The sequence below is a fragment of the Gallinula chloropus genome, assembly GCF_964237585.1.
Source record: "Gallinula chloropus genome assembly, chromosome: 3".
Taxonomy (NCBI): domain Eukaryota; kingdom Metazoa; phylum Chordata; class Aves; order Gruiformes; family Rallidae; genus Gallinula; species Gallinula chloropus.
This window is the reverse complement of record NC_140087.1, coordinates 12,415,416-12,437,847: the sequence shown is the minus strand read 5'-3', so window position 1 is coordinate 12,437,847 and position 22,432 is coordinate 12,415,416. Positions and strand designations below refer to the sequence as shown.

At 42.3% G+C, this 22,432-nt stretch overlaps 1 protein-coding gene across 1 annotated transcript in view; it reads left to right on the top strand.

The window, feature by feature from the left end:
- Positions 1-271: 271 nt before the first annotated feature.
- CRYBG1 (crystallin beta-gamma domain containing 1) overlaps positions 272-22,432 on the top strand; it is a gene marked incomplete at its 5' end in the record, with an annotated part of 65,030 nt that continues 42,869 nt past the window's right edge. Inside the window, one exon of the mRNA XM_084260989.1 lies at positions 272-307. Within this exon, the coding sequence (XP_084117115.1) occupies positions 272-307 (36 nt within the window). The remainder of the gene's footprint in view (positions 308-22,432) is intronic.

Here is a 22,432-nt window from a genome sequence, read left to right as displayed (position 1 = left end):
ACAGGAGCAAGTAGTTTGGCTAAAGTAAAGCCATAAAATTTAGACTTACTGGAGGCCAGGCACCACTGCAACAGGAGAAAACAGCTTAGTGTGTTTTGTTGAGAAACACAGCAGATATTTGCTCAGACTTTATTGCACCAGGATGTATTAACTGAACAATGTTCACTCTCCTTTCAGGTACTATGATATGTCAGGCAGACACTATGCTGTTCAAGAAAATCAAATGCCATCAGTAATCTGTCCACACTCTTACGTTCTTCCAGCAATATCAATGTCCACTGCCTCATTACCAGCAGCGCTTAGAAAGGTAAGAGAAAGCTAAATATGCATGTTTACGTCTCACTATATACACAGACTTACCTGTGTTGTAAAGAAGATGCCTATTCTGGAAAGAGGATTTAACACTAAGTATAATTGTAATCTTTCTTTAAAAGACCTGTGTTTGAAGTACTGGAAAGTTTTCAAATGAAGATTGTGTATGGAAATAAGGAAGGTACATAATGACTATAGCTGGCATGAGGAGCCAACAAAGGAAATGGCTTGAGGAGATCTTCCACGTGCTCTCACAAACCATATGGCTTTTTCCTTTTGTTCATAAAATATATATGAGACGAAATAATAAAGGAACAGCACCTACACTGTTTTCTATGCTAAGTGTTCCAGAGCAGGAGAAATGGTTACGCATTTGTTTTTCAGTATTCATTTAGCTTGTGTAGTGTTACTCATTTGCTTGGCAGCAGTTCTTACTGCATGGAAGCAAGCTAGGGAAAATGCTAATTACTTCTCTTCTAATGTGAGAACTTAATTTCAGATTGCAGACAAGGTTGTGCAATGCCATTCTTGTCTTTGTTGTAATCTTTCCATGGAGGGAGAAGTACTTTTTTCCACATTAATAAAAGTACGTGGCAGGACAGTAACTGAAAAAGTTGGGTTTTTTTCTTGGTTGTGGAACTAATATTCATCTCAATATATCTGATGAGGGCTTGAAATATTCTGTCTTTAATTAATTTATTGCCTAGTCTTGTCAAGCCAGCAAATCTCATCTACTAATTTCTACATGAATCCTTTGGAAAAGACTCATTGGACTTTAGTTGAATGCACAAATAACATAAACCCCAAACATTCCTTGTGGTCTCGTTCAGCACCTTAATTCTATTGATACTGTAGAAAGATGCCTCAGAAGAACTCAGTCCTTCACAGTTAGGGAACAGCAAAAGGGTGCAGTGCTAGGATGGGGTGGGGTGACCTTTCTGTTGCAGTAGAGCTAGCTGGGGAGTTAGCTTTCTAACAGAAAAAAAATCCTGCTCACCCTGTTGCTGTCTTGGATGGACTTATTTATGAACTCCTTGCAAAGACTTCTTGTAGAAAAGAAAGTAGGTGCTTGATTTTTATTTTTATTTTTATTTTTATTTTATTTTTATTTTTATTTTTGGTAGAAATTTGAGTGGCAGAATTACCTGTTACTAGCTGAGCTCACAGCTAAGTTAAACTGTTGGGGTATCATTCCTCTAACCTGGAACCGATCCATTTGTACTAAGAACATTTAAAAACTTTTAAGTGAAGCATCTAAAAGACTATCAGGGCAGGCTACATAATTTTATGCATAATGCAAAGGTCTGATTTCTAGATAAATCATAAAGATAAAGGAAATGGTGTGTGTGTGTGAATTCAGCAGCTTCTTCTGTATTGGGATTGTCTGCTAATGTGAGCAATAACATAGAGTCACCTGCTGATGATAGATGGTTTACAGGGATTGGGATTTAATGAAACCCTGCCTTCCCTCAGCATTTCTTGTGGGAGAGCAGTAGGGAACAGTGCCTGACACAGAACATAAGCTTTTTGCACCAGACTCTTCTCTGTTGCTGTTCTCTCTACGGAAATCTGTTCATAAGCCTTGCAAAGGTAAATGTGCTAAGTAGAGTCTTGCAGACTAATTTACACAATGTAATTTGTATTATCCTCTGTTTTTGCCTAATTTAGGTTATTCCCTTTACCTTGGATAATTAAGAGCTGACTCCAGCAGTGACTAAAACAGACAAGCTCTCCTGCATTCTTTTATTAATTAAACAGTCTTCCTAAGAAACCTTGCTTATCAGCCTCTGGAGGTTGTTAACATTTGGTTTTGGGTTTCTTTTTTTGAGGCAAAAGAAAAATTAGAATTTGTGCTTTCCCTTTCCTTTCTGTAGTAGAGATTGTTAAATGATAGAGTTCACTTTCACCTAAATTCCCTTCCACTCTCAACCAGTTCGTGCCTACTAGTCAGCAGAAAGTCTCAAATTGCCACTCCCTTAATGGTTTTCTTCACCTTCTGAAGAAAAGCTGTCCCCAGCATATTCCAAGAACTTGTTGGACTGTCTCTGTCTTGTGCTTCTTTTCCAACAAGGAAAAAAAAAATTAATTCCAAGAAGTAATTAAAGCAGTCAGGTTCTCTCCTTTTGGGTGCTTCCCTTGCTTGATCAAAAAACAGTCTTCTCTGCACCCAATTACCTAGTGTATAATAAACCTGTATCAAAATATACCCTGTTTCCCCCCTTTCATCTCATTCCAGGGTTGTTTAGCAAATCATCATCTTACCTATTCCTGTTCTTTGCAGCAACTATTCTTGATATACAGTGCAGTTTTGTTTGTCTTTCTTTTTGTTTTCCTCTCACTATCTCATTGTTTTATGAGAAAAAGCACCGTCCTCCTATACCAGTCTTACTTTCTTATCAAATAACCTCTGATGCTTATTCAGAGGAACTTCTAGTTCTGTACAAAGATTTCCACTTTTTTTCCCCTTTAGAAAGGCATTTGGAATTTCACTTTGCTTTATTTTAAGCTTCTGATTTGAACAACTGAAAATGGCAGATAGGTGACACTGAAAGAGAGATAAGTGCTTTTATCCAGTAGCATATGTTTATTAAATTGCTGGAGGTAACAATATCTGTGAGAAATTTGCAAAACATTTGTTGCAATGATGAAGGTTAGCAGTTTCTCTTTCAGTAATTTTGGCAAATAGAAGTTTGGTAACACACTACCAAATACTTAAAAAACCCCAACAATAAATCCCAGAAATAATTTCTAGATGTCAGTTCTGCAAAATACTCTCTAGACTTCTAAACCTCAGCTTATTCCTTTTATGAAATTATGCACTACATCCCTAGTCACACTTGCACAATCCAGTTCTGCTCAGTGGAGTGTTTAGCAGAGTAGTATTTGGTGTCTTTGAGTTTGTTTGCAAATGAAGGTAAAAATAGCTTGATTGGATCCCTGTTTATATTTAGAATGTCTCTGGAGATCCACACTGAAGATTATTGGAACTGCCATATAACCTATACTACAGTAGATAGCTGTGGCTATAATTTTATAACTGTATTTAAAATATCTTTAAGCCTGTTTTATTAATAAAACAGTGTGGCCAGTGTTCCCACTATGAATGAAGAAACAACTTCCTGAATGTTTGATTCATTCCTTTCTCTTCAGCTAAACAATGATTCCATTTGAAGACCAAATCACAGATTAATATATATTTTGCAGTCATGCAGCTTCAGTGGTGACAGAACACTAATACCACTTGAAGGGGTCCTACCTGTGATATGGCAAACTCAAATGACCTTAAATTATATAGTTAGAGACAAATAGGCTTTCAGGTGATAGGTTTCCATGTAGTTAAGCTGAAAGGCATTTATTCCAGTAGAGAACAGTTTAAAACTTTAGATTGGCTGCTTATAGTAAAACAAGTGAATGAAAAGAGCTCTTGATCCTTCATTATTTATACATTTCCCATGCACCAGGAGTAATGACTGCAAAAGATCTTGACTTGAAACTTCCATGCGAGAGAGTTTGGTCTAAACAAGTTTTTTTTCTGAGTCACCTCTCCGTGCTCTAATGTCATCTCTTCTCTTATATTCAGGTGTTGATTAGTGATATTTTCAGACCTATAACCAGGTACCTGTCCAAAGGTGTCTCAGGATTCTCCATCTAGATAAGAGTTCTCACACCTACTTGCTACCTGAACAGAGCCACTGCCTTTCACACAAAGATTCAGTCCTATGACATGAATATTTAACGAAGGAAACTGGGTGGAGTACTTCTAACACTCAGGTGTGGCTGTGGAAGCCCATTTTGATTCTGTGTCAAATTGCTGGATTAAATGAGTTTATTCTATCGCTGCCTTTGCCATACGCCTGAGACAGCAGATATGCAGATCCCTAATTCCTTCTGCTCTTTTAATTCATCTTTCAAGATGATAACTCACCAAGGTCTAGGATATTTTCAGTTTAGGATGTTTTCTGCCTCTAATTTCACTTCTGCTTCGCTTAGAGAAATGTTAGCAAGACATCCCACCCCCATCCTCATACTGCTTCCCCTTACAGTGCTTTATTTTCTCAAGGAATAACAAAACCTGAAGTTTATATGAGATCCCACAGGGCTACAAAATCAATTCGTAGAGTGATATTTGAATGGTAGAATTGCTAATTGATAAGCTTCCAGTACCAAGTGAGTGAGAAAGCAGGTGAGCCACTTTCCAAAGTAGCAGACAACAAAATTATCGGTTTGTGGATAGGTGAGAGGAGTCTGCCCTGAGGAGAACAAGTCTTTGCCTTAAGGTTCACCATGGTTTTTAATAGATAAGGCCTCTCAGTGGTTAACCGATCTCTTCCAAAACTGGAAACCGAAAGAAGGTATCCTTCTCCAGCTTGGAACCAGCGAGCTAAACCAAACCTTGCAGCCAAAGTCCTATGAAGCGACTCATGCAGGGTCTGACCATATTTGCTTGTGTAGCTTTTCATGAAGGAGTAAGAAAAACCACAGGAGAGCACTAACCTGCCTTGTGCATAGACTGAAGGGGAAGAGGGAAGGGGAAATTACATGACTTTACAGTATTTTCTCTTGAGGTGAAGGGCAGTTGCCTAGGTGGGACAAGTGGGTGGGCTTGTTCTTAGATTTGTTTTGTTTTCTTTTAAAATCTGGACAAGTCCTGTTTGGAATAGGTTATATCTTTCCAGCTAATTAAATGTTGCAGCAGTTTGAAGTTCTGTTGTGTTACTTGAAAACAAAACAGGGGAAAAATGCCTCCTCAGTGTTGGGCATCCAGATTCTTTCTGGTTTCTAATCTGCTTAACTACTTAAACTCAACTTGTGTATAAAATAATGCACTTTGATCTGTTCTGCAATATAGTTTGTGTGTTCTTTACCTGCTAAAATTACTGTCATTCCTTGTGTGGGACATACAACAAGGGTCACTCCAGTTGGGTTGTAAGCCTCACTGTACTCCTACTGTAGATGCTTCCAGTCACCCTCTTCCCACAGTGTAACTTGTTTACCTGAAATAATGGTTGTACTTTCTACTTCCCTCCTGGGCTTAACACATTGAATCATTTTTCTACCAGGAATTCTCTCTTATTACTAGACATGCAAGGTCACTTGATAATCCTCACAAAAAGCTGGCATTCCCTTCCTCCCTTTCTTATTAGTCATGCTTGTTTTCGTGCCAGTAAGGGCTACTTTTTAATCATGTTGTTCCCCCTTGTCATTCCTGCAGAGGATAGAGTAGCCTCTTGGGTTTTAAATTTTAAAGCACAACCTTTAACCTCTTTAAGTAGCCAGGTCTGCCTGGGAGAGTCACCTACATGTTATGTGCCTCTAGTGCAGGACTTGATGGGAAATCTGGAGAAATAAATGCCTTGGGTTTAGGTCAATCAAACACAGCAATAGACTGTTTTATAAGCCAGAATATACATAGGAATTTTATTTAAATTTATATATACATAGGCATGTATACAGATAAATACATGGATGTATAGTTCAGTGTATGTATGAATTGGAGAAAGTTTGGGGGATGTTACCCATGAGCCATGTATTAGGGATTGCTGTCCTGATGTATTTGTATGAATTGAAGTGAATGGTATATAGATGGAATAAAAAAAAGATCAAATATGATGAAACATGGATCACATGAGAGCTCTCTGACAACATTCAGAATAGCTGCATTATTATTTGTCTGTGTGGCTTCCAATACAGGTTTTAGTAGGATGTTGTAGTGCTGGCCAGCACAGTAATTCCTTCTTGTGGTTTAAAATGTCTAGGAAAACATGAGAATGTTATAATAGTTTATCTAAATTGTTGGTTTTCCTTTTATCCTATCTATGCAATTTGTTCCTATTCTTGGGCTGGAACCATGCCGTGGTTTGGGCTAGAAAGTCATGTTAATAGGGGAAGAACGCTGAAGTCTTTACTTTGAAATTCATTGGGGGAAGAAGGGAGGGGAGGGGGGGCAAGTCATCATATTTTCAAACCAAACCAGTTGAGTAGGGTAAATGTGGGAAAGGAAAAAGAATGGCTCATTTTGTCCTGGCTGTGCCAGCATTTCTTACATGGTTGACAAAAGATTGATACACTTAGCAAATTAAGTATTTGCTCTGTTCTTTAAACTTTCAAAGTTTTTGTAGGATGCTCAGCTCTGAGTCATGCTATGTTTTGCAATAGTTTGAGATGATTAATACTGAAATATTCTTTCAGAGTTTTTTTAGTTGATAAATATGCAATTCATAATTAAAAACACAACACCACCACAACCAAGAAGAAACAAACAGAATTTAAATAATACTGTAATCATCATGGAAGCCAGAAAATACAGAACTGGGACAGAATTTACATGCTGACAATTTCAGTCACAGTGATGTTTCCCACAAACACTTGTGCTCCGAGAAGCCACCTTATTTTAAATTACCTGTCCTTGGTATTTGGTGAGTAGTGTCATAAACCAGTAGCCTGAAATGATGTGGTAAAATGTTAAACCCTAAAAAGTACAGGGGGAGTAACTTGAAGAGGGCTTTCCATGGAGAGGATAATTAAGAGCATGGTCTGCAGAAACATAATGGCTGTGTTAACTACTCTATTTGACAGAAAGGGATGCTCAGAATCATGGAGACAAAGCAAAATTGACCCCAGCATGTTCAGATAGTCTTTGTGCAATACCACCTACCAGCAACAGCCCACAGTGTAGGCCAGCTCTTTCTAAAGAACGGTACTGAGTAACACCAGAGGACTGAACTATGCTTTTGTTACTTCTGTCAGTTTTAATAGCTTGTGGTGCTGTCTTTTAATGGAAATATTTCTCAACATTAGCACTAAAAACTACAGAAAGAGCAGAGCCCCTATACAAGCAATTTACTTTTAATAGCGCATGGGTACTGTTGTACCTGTGGGAATGCTGAATCAGGACACTGGGACAGCCATCCATGGTTGTGAGGCAGCTCTAGGGATGCTTCTTGGGCTGATGGAACTTCGGTATGTCTGCTTTAAGGAAAAACATAAACATGATAGGAATTCATATACATTGAGAACTTTTGCTTTTGGGCTGCAATAACAGCATGTCCATTGCGTCATCTGCGCCTGTACTTTGTGAAGGCTTCCACAGGAGGGGGGAGAGGGGACAAGAGGGACATCAAAGAAGAGGGATGGAAAAGACTGCACCAAAGCTAGCCAAAAAGACCAAAGCAAGCCAGAACACCAAAGCAAGAACAAATAATTATAGATTAAATTCATAGCAGATAGGAAAGAAAGCAATCCAAAAAAAAAAAAAAAAAAAGTAGGAGTGTTCAGAAGACAGAATAAGCTGTTTCTGTCCTTTCAGTGCTTTCAGTTACCTGATACCTGTTTTATGCTTGGCTAGGTTTTTGTTGTAGGTCTGGCTTACTTTATGTCTCTGGTTAAAGAGCTACAATTCTGGTAATCACAGCCCCAGAAGGGTAAGCCATTCCTTACAGAATTTTCATTCCAACATGATTGATCTGTCTGAGGCACACAGCAAAATTAACAATTCCTGAGGTAAGAGTATCCATAATCATACATACCTTTGGCTAAGCACTGTTCTGCCTGGACTTCCCCAAACACAGCAGAGATGCTCTGGATACAAAGCTATGATTCTTTCACAGAAGAAAATGCCAGGTGCCCCCAATTCAGCTGCCTTTGTTAATAATGAAGACAGAAGAATCCAGCTCTTAGTCTTACATGCAGTGTGCTTACTTGTAGGTAGAGACCAAAATTCTTATAAGTCCCAATGTCGAAAACCTTGGACATCAGATCCACTATACAATTATCTGATCATTGTGATTTGGCTTTGCAACACAGCTCACCAAAGACCTGCACATCCTTTTATCTTCCAAAAAGCCTGGACATTTACGGGTAATTACAGCACAAGAGAGGTTCTCAGCTGTCCATGACAGAACTTCTCTCAGTATTGCTCAACAAAATTACTTCTCTGCTTAATAAAATACCGTTCTGCTGACTAGACTGATGGCATCATTGCAATTTCTTTGTTGGTCCACTTTTTTCCATATTCCCAGCTCATTATTCCTCTTATCCCCATTTGAACCACAAATTCATTTCTGTATTAACTTAAAAAGCTTTTCATTTTGCTACTTCCAACCTGGTTTAGGACAACTCTGTTTCTTAAAAATAATGTCTAGGTTATGTCCAGTTGTAATGATTAGTTCAGAAAGACCTTGCAAGCATCTTTCTCTTCTGTATTTCTACTGCTTTATGGTAAGGAGTTTAGCACAAGGGCATTTAAGCTGTGGCTGATTACTGGTGTACAGGACTACAGCTGACAGGCAAAACGGGCCTCAGAAGAGATGTGCAAAAGACAGGAGGGAAGGTGGCATGGAGTTATTTAGGAATACTTATTCTGATAGACACCTTTCAAGTACTCATAAAGTTTGAGGGGATGTTGGGGGTTTTTACATGCAAAACCCCTGAGGATCACAGAATCACTAGGTTGGAAAAGAACTTTGAGATCAACAGTTAACATGAATCAGACAGCTGATACTTATTCTTGGCTGGTGACTTAAGACAGGTGTCACTTGCAGCACTCTCTTTCCAAGCAGTTCAACCCATTGACCGTGATGCAGAAGGATTATGAAAAGGCTATGGCCAACTTTACATTGGACTTGCATCTCACATTGAGCTGTGTTTGGAGTTGAATTTCATCTTAATTGCTGCATGGTCTGTGTAATATTGTGAACAAATCTAGAAGATGCAGCAGGCAAAACTATTTCTGTCTGTTAATGATGGCTTAAAACAGTCGTGTGAGCAGTGGTCCAGGATGTGTGATAGTGTTGAGGTCTTAAGGGCTACAGCAGTTCCCTGAGCAGTGACAAAATAAAAGGTCTGTAAAACTGGCACAATACTGTGCTTTCCAGAGGTGAGATAATGTGGATAGCCATATGCTCAGTGTGGCATTGCCCCAGCAATGCAATGAGCCACTCAGGCATTGTAAAGTATTAAAGAGTTCTGTCATCAATGATCAAGCAGGGGCAGTACATGAGTGTGGTGATGGGGACATGAGGGTGTGCATCAGGTAGTCCAATGCTATCAGTGGCCAACCTTTATCTGCCCCACCTTTGCACATCATCATGCCAAACACCTAACTACACAGCATTTCAACACCTCCCTGGTGTTGCTCATGCTGTTGCTGAGGATGACACCAGCCATTTTATTGCCTTCCTCCCAAAGGGCATACTCCTCCCTTCTCTTTCTCTTGGTGAGTACAGCCCTGTGAAGTCGCTCTTTGAATCACCAGGGGTTTGTTTCAGGCCTCCATGCTAGGCTTCTGTGTGGAGCTCTGTAGACTCTTTTGCATCACACTTTTCTCGTACCACTTCACCACTTGTGCAATGTGCTGGAATGGTTTTCAGGACCTTGGCAGCCAGCTTTGCTCTCTCCTTGGGTGTAGCCCCATTTCCATTTTGCCATGCTACGTGACCAGGTGGCTCAGCATATATGCACAGGACACCTGTGCACCCTCAGACATGAGAAGGTTGCGACACAAAGCTTTCAGTAATAGTTCATTCCTCCTGACCAGACTTTTGCCACTTTATATGCTACATAATGCATATGACAATTAGGAATATGAATATAAATACATGGATGTGTAATTTATTGCTCTGTAGCTCCAGCTGCAGTATAATAATGGGTTTGCAAAGGGTGGTCATGAAAAACTTCATCTTTCTGGTTTTATTCTCTTGAGAACCGAATTATAGTGAACAAGCTGGAATGCTCCTTCACTCACCCCTTTAAAACAACCACTCGATCTGCTGTGGCTCAAGATCTGAAAAAGCAAAGCATGATCCACTTGAGTAAAGAATTGCCTAAACTACTGTTTGAGTAAGATTTAGAGATTTTATAAGAAATCTACTGTCCCTACAAAACAAGCATGGCTCATATAATTTTCAAAATCAGTGGTAAACACTTCAACGGGTAAGTTTTGAGTTTGCTGTGGTTGCAAACAATATCTAAAGATTTTAATAGAATATAATGTTTTGTTCTACAACCTTTACCTTTTTATAATGGAACTTGACAATGTTAATTTCCTCTATTTGCATGTCATAAGGTAGGATTTAAGAATACAGCCTCTTTTCCTCTCCCAGCTTTGTAGTTCCCCTCCCCCTTTTTCAATTCTCATTTTACCAATTTGATTTCTAGGGTATATTATCTAGGAGGAAAATAGGGATTGGGAAGTCTAACTTTTGAAAAGCCTGAAAAATCTGAACAAACTATACCATTAATGTTTAGCAACTAGAACTTAGATAAAAAGAACACCCAGGTCTTGTGTACTTTTTTTCTGTATTTCATCTAGAGAAACTTGTGAGTTTATCCAGTGGTAATTCTGGATGCTCTCCCTCTTCTGTAGGGGAGTTTTGATTGTTTTGCTGGGTGGCTACTGAGGGGATTTGGGTTTTCTTTGGCATGTATGAGTTTTTATCAGAAATTTCTGACTCTTGGACCTGAAAAAGAAAACCACTTTCCAAACATGAAAAAGGTATATAGAAAATTTGTGAGGGGGTTTTCCCCACCACCTCAGCAGCCACACAGCAAAACAGAAGCTCACCCTGCTTGCTGCTGGCTGCTGTTCAGAGCCCTGCGCCCTACTGGGAAACTGAAGAGACTTGTCAGGCTCATCACACGGCTGGCTGGGAAAGCCCAAGTTGCAGCAGAGACAAAAGATGTGCCAGTCGCTGGCAGATGAAAAGGGTGGGTAGCCAGAGGAAAACCATACTGGGGAGCAGAGATCTGTCTTCCCACCCTCTTCCCACCGGGTGCCAAGAAGGTGTGGGAAGGAAGCGGTGGAGTAGGGACAGGAGAGAAGACACACGCCTGCCTGCCACAGACAGGAAGCGCTTGTCACCTCCCAGGTTTTAGTGGTAGACAGCCAGCTCCCTCCTGTATTCTCAAGCACTGACAAATACTGAAGTAAGCTTATGCAAAGCCAGCCCAAGAGTTGCTAATGGAGTGGTTTGTAATCATACTTTATTTGGAAAAGGAGCTAAAACAGCTTGAGCCCAGTACTAGAACTGTTCTGGTTAAAACTGTGTTTGATTAATTGTGATGCTTTTATGGGGCAACCTTAAAAGTACATTTGTGATATCTCTTGTTCTAAGGCACAGACACCAAAGCCAATCCTAGAGTATGCTGGATCAGCCTGTGCCCAAACTGATGTCCTATTCAGAAATCCCAGTGTAGAATCAATAATCCTGCTTATTTCTTGACACTTCCTGGCAATGCTGGTATTTCTGAACCATACAGCTTCATCCAGTTTTATCCACTTCCCTGTTGCATTAAGACCTGAATTCTTTGTTAGGGATACCAGGCAGGAATTTGAACTTTTATCCAACTACCCACTAGTAATTGGAGTGAGATTTAAATGCTGTTCTAGCTACATCTCTTTAGCAGATAACATTGAGTAGTAGGATAATGCAATGCGTCTGTAATAATCTATCTGTAACAGCAGGAAAACACGCATCTCCCTTTTTCTTCAGAAGTAATAATGTATCTCTTTTCTGGGCAGACACCTATTGTTTATTTTAATGTTTTATATACTAATTAGTTCTGTTCGGAGCCTGAAATAAACACACCTAAGAATATAAATGCATTTCATTAAAATGTTTTCTCTTTAAAGTTTCTCTTGCTTAATGGTGAATATTAGGCCATACTGATGTAATCGTGGGATTAAGAGCAAAGCGTTTGCAGGACTCTTCCACTTGATGTAATTTTTGCCCACTGCACTGCAAGGAACCAGTGGGTCTTGAGTCATTCCTATCTTCTCTGTACTCATTTTATAGTGTTTATTGTAATTAATAATAAGGCAATTCTTTGTAATAATTCTTATAATAATTAGTTTGAGGGAATTCTGGGAGCCTTAGGTGAACACTGTTATTTAGAATAAATGCTAAATTATAACATTGTAATTCAAATGTAAAATGAGATGTCCAGCCATTTTTATTAAGTCAGGATAAGGTATTTTAGTAATAATAGTTCCTTGTACTTACTACTCCTCATCTCTACATGATGATCAGTCTGTACATCAAAGAAGTTATCAAGGGGTGTAAGCACTTTATACATTTTGCAAGAGGGCTCTTTGAAGCACATAGACTAACAAGCCCAAGTTTTCCAAAGCAGCTGCTACATTGGGTGCCTTCACACTGGGGGTTGACTTGAGACACATTTCAGTTGAAAGGTTCTGTCCTGCTTAAAGGTACCACATGGTACCCTGGCACAGCACATAACAGGAGCTCAGTTGCACAATTTTTATCTATTTAATGAGAACTTCTGTGGAGAAGAGAGATTAGTTTCATATTTAAATAACACTTTGATTGAATATTGTCGGTTTTCATCCTACTGAATAGTTTTCAGAGTCATAGAGTAACTTTTTTCCTGTTTCAGGACCATCACACCAACTTCCCAAAGCATGTATGTCAGACATGCAGTTTGCTTTGCTGTTTATGAAATTTGGCTTTGATCAGATTACCAATCCAATTTGCAGCTTGTTTGCTGGCTCTATTCTTTCACAGTTTTACAGCCTCACATTAACACCACAGTGCTCAGAAGGATGGCTTTTTGCCTCTTGCCCTGCATGCCTGTGACTGCCGATACACTGTGCCTTGTGTTGCTGGAGGAAGGCTTTTAGTTTTCCACGTACTATTTTAGACTATCTGCTTTACCCCATGAAAAGAACCCCAGTTTTCTAAAACTCAAATGACATAAGTTACTTCTGGGTATCTAGAGCTCAAGTCATTGCAGGACTGAAACACGTAGATGCTGTAAGTTAGTTTAACTAACTCCTAGGCATATTTTCCCTAGACTGAATTATTAAAACTGCAGGTAAGGACTTAGGTTTCCTACCTTGTGCAAGCAGAGAGTGAGACAATCTATATCCTTCATCTGCTGAGCACTTAGAGCTAGCTAACAAGAAAGACTGGGCAGAGGAGTGTATTAGAAATCCTGCCTTGCTCTCAAGCTGCATGCAGAATCATGTAGAGGTGCCCAAGCTAGCCCAGTTAGCCAGCACAGAGTAGCCACATCAGTGCCCTGTTTGGCAAAGAATAATAATGTATGTAGCTCCTTAGGATTATTTCCTCTTTGTCCCATAATCATTTCATGTAAAAATGTATAAACAGCCTTGAGGAGACGGATTAGAGTATCTGGAGTGAGATCCAAGGATTACAATAAGTCTGAGAGTCTTAAATACAATTTCCACAGTCTGATTTCAAAGGTGTTTTCAGTGTACCTAACTTCACTTCTGGGAATATATATATCAGTTTTACTGTATCTAAGACTAAGCAAAGAAATTAATTTTGATTGCTACTTAAAATGCTTTTTCCTGGATGCAAGATATGAGTTGTCACTTGTTCATTTTTAGCTGACCTCACCAGAAGTTTTTGACTGTGAACTCAGTAGTAGTCGTCTATCATAGCACCTGATTTTTGGGTTCCTCATGCATTAGGAAATTCTTGCATGTGCTCTAAAATGGTGCAAGACTTCTTGAAATGTCACATGCTTTCAGTACAAGAAAGATACTGAGCTGGCTGGAGCGAGTCCGGAGGAGGGCCATTTAGTTGATCAGAGAGCTGGAGCACCTCTCCTATGTAGACAGGCTGAGAAGTTTGGCTTGTTCAGCCTGGAGAAGAGAAGCCTCTGGGGAGACCTTACAGCAGCCTTCCAGTGCCTGAAACGGGCCTACAGGAAAATTGGAGAGAGGCTGGTTATCAGGGAGTGTAGTGATGGGACAAGGGGTAATGGGTTTAAGCTGGAGGAGGGTGGGTTTAGATTAGTTACGAGGAAGGAATTCTTCCCTGTGAGGGCGGTGAGGCCCTGGCACAGGCTGCCCAGAGAAGCTGTGGCTGCCCCCTCCCTGGCAGTGTTCAAGGCCAGGTTGGATGGGGCTTCGGGCAACCTGAGCTAGTGGAGGGTGTCCTTGCCCATAGCAGGGGGACTGGAACTAGGTGATCTTCCAACCCAAACTGTTCTGTGATTCTATGACTTGAGGACTGTGGAGCTCCTGTTGACAGCAAGTTTGCATGAAATCAAGGGGAAGAGAGATCAAGGCTGGTGGTGCTTAAGAAGGCTGATTTCCAGAGGTTTAGAGCTTAGCCTGTCACGCAGACACTTAGATTTGCAGCCAAAGAATCTTATTTCCTATCTCCAGTAATTATGCATAAATACTTAATCTAAAAGGAATTGGGAAGTGTTACAGTGAGATATAGATCTAAATTAGACATCTGCCGTGGTTTTGCCCCAGCTGAGAGCCGAGCACCACTCAGTCGTTTGTTCTTTTAAAAGGAAGAGGAGGGGGAAAGTGTGGAGGGAAGGGAAAGGAAAAAAAACCCCAAAACCAAGAAACCAAAACCCTCTGGGTTGGGATAAGGATAGTTTACTAGAATAGCAGAAAGATAGATGTAACAATGATAACAGGACTTCAGAGCAAAAATACATGAAACTGGTGATACACAATGCAGTTTCTCACCGAACCCACAGCTCGGGCCGTGCAGCCCAGAGCTGTCCCAAAAAATCGGACTGTCCCCAAAAACCGCGTGTCCTGGAGCTGCCTGCTCCTCCTCCAACCAGCCCCCTTTTTATGCTGAGCATGGTGTAATTGGCATGGAATACCCCCTTTGGCCAGTTTGGGTCACCTGTCCTGGCTGCATCCCCTCCTTTCTCCTTAGTAGGGAAATATGAACAACTGAAAAAGTCCTTCATTGCTTGGCAACAACTAGAAACATCGGGGTGCTATCAGCACTGCTCTCATCCTGACTCCCAAACAGGACATTCTATCCACTATTAGAAAAGAAATTAACTCCATCCTAGCCAAAACCAGGACAACAACTTATGTTAAATATCGATTTACCGATACACACAATTTAGAGTTAGTGACAGGAGACTGCACACTCTCACAAAACAAGACACCTGCAAACCTAGAAGAAAGACTTAGTAATGTAAACCGCCTTAAAAAACAGATTCTTTATCATTCTGAATTGTATTGTAACTGAAAAAAGGTTACATTTATTAGTTGTGGCTTCTGATTTGGGAGACCTAATAGACTTCCAAGCTTCCCCTCCAAAATGGCTTCACCCTTTATCCTCTATTGCTCAACAGAAAAAGTACTTTCAAGTTCCTGTCTCTTAGAAGAAAGCACAGGTAATATAATTTATTTTTTTTACTCTTTACTTCAAAAGAGGTCGTGTCTTGCTGAATCTTTATGCTGAGCAGATCGTCTAATGATACGGCTCTGACCCAGCAGCAAGACACAAAACCCTGAGAGCAAGGATGTGAGGCTAATTTTCTCACTCTCTCTTACATGGAAGCACAGTGTTACAAGTACAGTAATTTATGTAAACACTATTTTTTGCATATATTTTTATTTCTGGAAGACTTCCAAGTTCAGGATAGCTTAAACTTTTTCTCACTTCTTCAGTGTTGATTAATGGCTGCTCTTACTTTTGGTGCTGCTTCTTTTCCACTTTTTCAAGTCCCCTTTTAGTATCGGTTTGCCACAAGTTGCTAGAAAAATACAGGCTTTAAATGCCAAGTCAGGAAGGTGAAGAACCAAGGATGCCTACATCAGTCTCTTAATGAAGCAAGTTATGAGTGATTCTTTTTCTTTTTCGAGCCATCTTAAATTTGGATCAGAAAACAGTAATCAAGTTTGTGAGAACCAACGTGTGTGGTACATTTTTTCCTCCTGTTGCATATCTGTGTTTTAGTATTGCATGTTAATTAACTCACGTAAGGCATTTGCCCAACACAAACTTCATAGTTCTTGGGAACAGGTTCTTTGCTTCTGTAGAGGTGCTTACTGAAGGACTTGCTGCCACCCTTCTGCAGCTCTTTCTCCTATCCTCTAATTGAATCCCTTTCATAGTTATAATTTGTCTGCCAAATGACTTATCAGTTGGAAAGGCTCATGTCAGATACTACTTCCTTTTTTGCTTGTTTTTAACTGAGTGCTGCCAGGAGAAGGAAGGGGTTAAAGCGTGGGAGGATTGCTAAGAAAAAGGGTTTGGTTAATGACACACAGGACTGCATCTCACACACCATAGTTTGTTTATTCTTCTGTAAACAGCAAAAAGAATTATCATCATCATGGTAAGGCAAACAGCACTCTCTTTTTCTCTACCTCTGCTCCCCCGAAATCTTTAGGTTAATAGAAGATTAATTTTTTAGAATCATAAAATCAACTGATCTCCATTGGGTTTACGAAGTGTCTCTTTAACTGACAGATGCTACTGTTGACAGAAGGGGAGGGGGTAAAGGGTTTAGTATATGGAAATAACTAGCTCTGGGGAAGAGGAGATGGGAGCAGGCATGCCTTTTCTGACATGCCTGTTCGTTTTTTATCAGCTTCCTTTCCTAAATACTCATGTAAGGATCTTTTCAATCTTTACTTATGCTGCTTTGTCTTTACTGAGCTTTTTAGAAAGATTTCTATTTGATTTTGCATTATTCACGTCTTTCAGTTCTGCAGAGTTTTTTTGATACATCCAATATTTAAATCTGTTTGTCACCTAAGAAACAATGTGGGATTTGTATTTAAATCTATGCTTCTTGAACTATTATTTCCTTTAAAAAAAACCAAATCGGTTAAACATGCAGGCTTAGTATTCCCATTAGTCTATGTGCTGTTGCAAAACGGTCAATTTTCAGTGGATATTTGAACTAAAATTTTAGTTTTACAGTGAAAAAATAGATTGGAAACAGACATGTCCTGTTCTCTTGAAGACATGAAATGCTTTGTTAAAGTATTCTGACTTAGTAGAAAATATAGTTTGTGGGAAAATGTGACTGTTAAAGACTAATGTTCATTTCACTTCACTCTGCTTCAAGTATCCTTGATTATTGGGGTAAGTTCCCCAATCTAGATAACTACGTTACTTGTATATAGAGCTCAGGTAAAGCCTAAATTTTTAAAAATCCAAGTATTGCTGTTTATATTCTCTGTAAAGTATAGCAGGCAAAGAGCTGGAAGAGGCAGGGAGTAAATTCCATGCTAGAGTGGACTTGTTAAAGTGTATTTCTTCCTCCACCTCTGAAGACACTACTGTCAACCTGGAATCTGATATATTTAAAAGAAATGCTAAAAACCTTTAACATCTGTGTGCCAGACTCCGAGTATTCGGAAGAAGGCAGTGTGTGGGTGAAAATAAAGTAAGTCGTACTTTTTGTAATAGTAACCCCTCTCTTGTGGCTTTGTGAAGGGTCAGCATAAACAAGGAAAAATTATTATAGTGAAGTAATTCAAATCTGGTTGTCTGACAGCAAGGTAACTGGTTAAGTTTTGTAATTGTTCAGGTTAGCCTGAAATATAATTGTGTTTTTCCCCCTCAGTGACTGACAAATAGAGTTGTTTCTGGTCAGATGTTAAGTATAATTTCTCCAAGCCAAAGCAGCAAGCCTTTATTTCCACCTACAACTCTCCCCCCCACCCCACCTCTCTGCCAGTAGTTAGGGCACTCACCTGTAGCAGAGCGGCATGAAATCTTCTCTCTGTAGGACCTGAAACAGGGACTCAAGTGAGTCTTGTGCTGCTCAGACTTTTCTCTCTTAGCTTTTATTTGTGCACCCTTCCTTCTACTTTTCCTACTAATAATGTTTTTACAGCACATGGTGCCATTGGTAATCCAGACAGATTTTCATCCCAACAAAGCCTGGCACTGCTAGTGTTGAATATCTGAGTCTCGGTTGCTGCAGAATGCTAGAGCCTGAAGAGTTGTAGTTTATTTAAATGATTTTGGCTAATGCACTTTTTGGGGTATCATGTGACTGCTCGAACTTGGGAGGCTTTCTGTTTCTCATGGTTGTCATTGTTACAAGACCGTGAATTCAAGTTAGCCACAAGGTTCCTGGTGTTCCTGTATGAACTTTGAAGGGTCTTACATTAATTAGCATTGTTCGAGATAGAAGGATTCCATAGGTTTATGTGTTACTTGAAATCTAGTTATTTGTGACCTTCTAGTAAATGATAAAGCTCAAAGTTTTCACTAAAAACTCTTTGTTGCTTTTTTCCCCCCTCTGAAGGTCAACACATGTTAGCAAATAAATGCTTAAATTACAGAACTGTCCACACTAGGTATTACTACATATTAGTTACCACAAACTTGCTAATGACTAGTAAAAATACTCCATTTTTCTATAATGTGCTCTAAGAAGTATTTTCAGTCATGTTCAACTGACTCAGATGAACTAGTCTAAGAAAATAACATCCAATTGATCCCTTGAGACACAGCCTGAAGTTCTGATTCAACGAATCATGGTAGCTTATACTTTCTCTCCACTGGAGACCAGCAAAGCACGTTTAATTACGTTGTTAAATTAAGGGTTTGGCTGTGGCAACTTATATTAGCTAATGAGAAAAAACCCCAGCCAAAAAACAGAGGAAATATTTTAATGCTAACATAAACAGGTATGAATATAAATACAAACAAGATTTACATTTCTTGGTTCAGAAGGAGGCTTTAAAGATTCAGGCAGCACACTTGAAATGGCTTCCCCTGCGCCATCTAAGGAACGGATAGGCAAGTCCTCTGTTCTTTTCAGCTGCCAATGCCTCTGATCGGGGCTTTCTGAAAGTGCTCATGTCTCCAGGGTAAGAATGCTTGAGCAGAAATATGTTGAGGAAGTCCGATCCGCAGAGCAAGGATCCTCCTTGCCCTCTGAAAACCAAACATTTCAGTGCTGGAAATCAAGCATTGCTGTGCTCTTGTCAGGCTGAGCCCCACTTTGGAGCCTCTTGAGAAGCTCGGTCTCTGTGCACTCTACTGCACTGGCAATACTGGCTCACCTACATTTATCTGAGTTAAAATACAAGCTCTTCAGGGCAAGTACCTGGCCTTTTATGTGTTTTGAAGGAGCTGTATATAATTAAAGTACTTTGTATGAAGAAATTACTTCAAAACAGTTTACACAGGGCAGCTATTTCAAGATCAAGAAAAAATCTTTAGCCTCGTTCCCTGAGGAAACAGGGCTTATGTGACTGGACTGGCTGTCTGTCCCTCCTCCCTTCCATCCAGCACCTTTTGAACTTGTTGGGCAGTTTAAACTACATTTGAAAGGGGGAGACGTCTCAAAGATAATTAAGTTCCCATGGACTTTATGAAAATCAGCTGCTGGGAAGAGAGAAATCCAGATCTACAGTTCAAATAACTAATTTTTTCCAAGTGTAATCTTGCAATCCCAAAGCTTGACTGCAAGTGTAATAATGACTGGCAGGTTGATAATGTAATTCCAACTAATTTAGAGGACTGACAGCTATTTTACATCCAAATATTAATGTGCAGATTTATTACCATAATGAAGTTAAATTTCCCCTGTTTTGGTGTTTCACGCGGCTTTGATACGAGCAATGTGGGCATCCTCCTCACACTTGCAGTTATCATGAATTTTCAGATAAAGGTGTCACACTCAGAACAAGTCAATAAGGAGTTCCTGAAAATTATGTATTTTTCCCTTTTTTTTAAAGTTAGAAATGTTGATTAGTGTCTCCTTATCCCTTCCCTATAATTAGTTAATGCTGGTAATACATACATAGAATCAAAAAATTAGGTAGTAATTGGGCTGTATTACTCATGATTGTTGCATCTGATAGGGATGCAGATAGACGTTTTTCTTATCACTAAAAGACTTTAACTGTCTGAGCTGTATGAACTCAGCAGAGCCTTTAATGTTGTTCTCTGTTTTGGTTCTACTTGTTGATAGAAGTCTGCAAAGGGAGGGGAAAAAAAGACTTCATCTTATCTCATTTGCAGTTTATTTCACTACCGCTAAAAAAAGAAAAATAAAACACAAAACCCAACAACCCAAAAGCCTAACTTTAGGGTCATGTTTATAGATGTGCCTATTTGAAAGCTGCTGGGGGATGATCACTATGTGTGCAGCGGACTTTGGTAATGTTGTTCATGAGCTGTACATGTAACAGACATAAAGGGAGGGAAAGACATGGGTTCCCATGGATTTCTGTTTGGTTCCAGTGTGCTAAATTAACACTATATATCCCCATTTTAGGTTTTCTGTAATTTTTTTATATGATTGGGTAAGCTTGTCTGCTGTATGCAGTTTCACTGGCAGTGTCGGCACTGTGGGGCTCTTCCAGAGCAGAGATGGTATTTCACAGCTCTTATTTGGGGGAAGCAATGAACAGCAGCCTGCTGTTAGTCTGTTGATGAAGCAGGAATCGCTAACACACTTTCACCAGGAGGAGGAAGCAGCCTTCTAAAAAGGGCCCTGGTTTCCTTCAGCGCCCAGGAGGCCAGGCAGGCCTGGGCAGCTGCGGGTGGGTTGACCTGGTGGTGTCTCTCCTGCCTCTGCGCAGAGCCTTCAGAAGCACCCAAGTAAGGCCTGCGTGGTCCTTCCTGTTGAAGCTGTTCCACTTCATCTAAGTAATTAAGCGTTAATTAGAAGACGACTAGTTTAGCATTCATTAAACATTAAATACTAATTGAGCGCCCGCGGAGAGCGCTGGCACCATTAGGCCGCGGAGTCATTCTCACGCCACCCCGGACGGGGGCAGGCGAGGGGGGGCGGGGGAAGGGAGCCGCCCCGGTCCCTTCCAGCCGGGGCCCGCGGGCGGCACGCCAGGGGCAGGCTGAGGCGGGAGGCGCAGACGGGCATCGAGCCGCGCCCGCCGGCCCCGCGGTTGCCAGGTGGAAAATGCGGGTTCATCTCCCCGCAGGGCTTTGAGCCGACATCTTCCACAAGGGTCCCATCCCATCCGCAGGGCGGCGCCGGCCCCGGCATGCCTACCCGGGCAGGTTCTGCCGCAGGGCTGGGGAGAGCGACGCCTACCTACGCCCGGGCCCTCGCTGGGGCTCAGCACCTCTCTGGGGAGGGGGTGGCCGGGCCGCTCCCCTCCCCTCCCTCCCCACGCAAGATCCGAAGCTTGTCGCGGGCGGCCGGGACACCGTCTCCGCCGGCAGTCCTCGTGGCGGCCGGAGATGAACCGGTGCCCCTGGGCCAGGCGGAGGGAGAGCGCTGGCTGCCTCCTGGTGTAGGCGCTGGTTCGCGCGGGGCAGCCCTCGCTGCAGCCAGGCGGCTTGATTACCCGCCTTCAACCCTTGGCGCTTTTCCCTCAACATCAAAAGTTTGTCGGTTTCGCCCGGAGCGGCGTTTTGCCCTCGATAACGAGGAAGCCGCCGCAGCGCGGGGCTGCTGGGGCACGTACGGGATGCGGCGCCCACTAGCGCCCCGCCGCCCCCTCAGAGGTCTCGCCCGCAGCCCAGGGCGCCCGCTTTCCCGCGCTCTTCGCCGCCCCTTCGCCTTCCCCCTCGCTGGGGGCCAGTACCGCTGCCACCGCCCTCCCGCCGCGGCCAGGGGAGGCCGCCCGGCCGGGTTACAGCCGATGCCCGCGGCCGGGGCGGCGGCTCGGGGCGGGCTGAGGTGTGCTGCGGGGGCGGGCCGAGGCGGAGCGCCCAGACAGCTGGCGCCGGGGCAGCTGCGCGGGTAGCGGCGCGGTGCGTGTGGGGCAGCTCCGCGCAGGAACCGCCGAGGCGCGACGGGCCGGGCGGTGAGTGTTGGGGTAGTTGCCGGGACCCCTCGCTTGGCGGGGTGGTGAGGCGCCCGCACCTGCGGAGCTGGGCGAGGATGCGGCGCGGTCAGTGGCGGGTAAAGAGAGCCCGCCGCGGCTCCTTCCTCCCGCTCGTCCCGTCGGAGACGGGGAAGGACGGCAGCAGCTTCAGGGGGCCTCTCGCTCCCGGTAACGCGCGGGCCGGGGGCGGTAGCTTAGCGGGGCTGGGCTCCCTAGGGCGGCGGGCGTTGAGGTGGTACCGGCCCGAGCCCCCGTCTGGAGCGGTGCCCGGTAGCCGTCCCCGCGGGCAAGGAAGGGGCGGCGGGGGGTGCGTGAGGCCTCACCGGTGCCGGCCCAGCGGCGGGGCGAGCGGGGCTTCGCGGGCGGTGCCGGTGTTTCAGCGCTGCCCGATGCGTGCTCGGCGGTGGGAGAGTCTCCCGGCCCCTGGCAGGCGGTCGCGGTGGCGGCAGTAGCGAAAACTTAAGTTCAAAAGGTGCTTGAGGCAGCTCCCGTGCTGCCGGGGACACGCACACACACACACGACACGACACCCGCCGTCCTCGGGAGGTCTGGTCCGCCGGAGTAGGAAATACTGGGGCTGTTTTGAAGTAGACATCT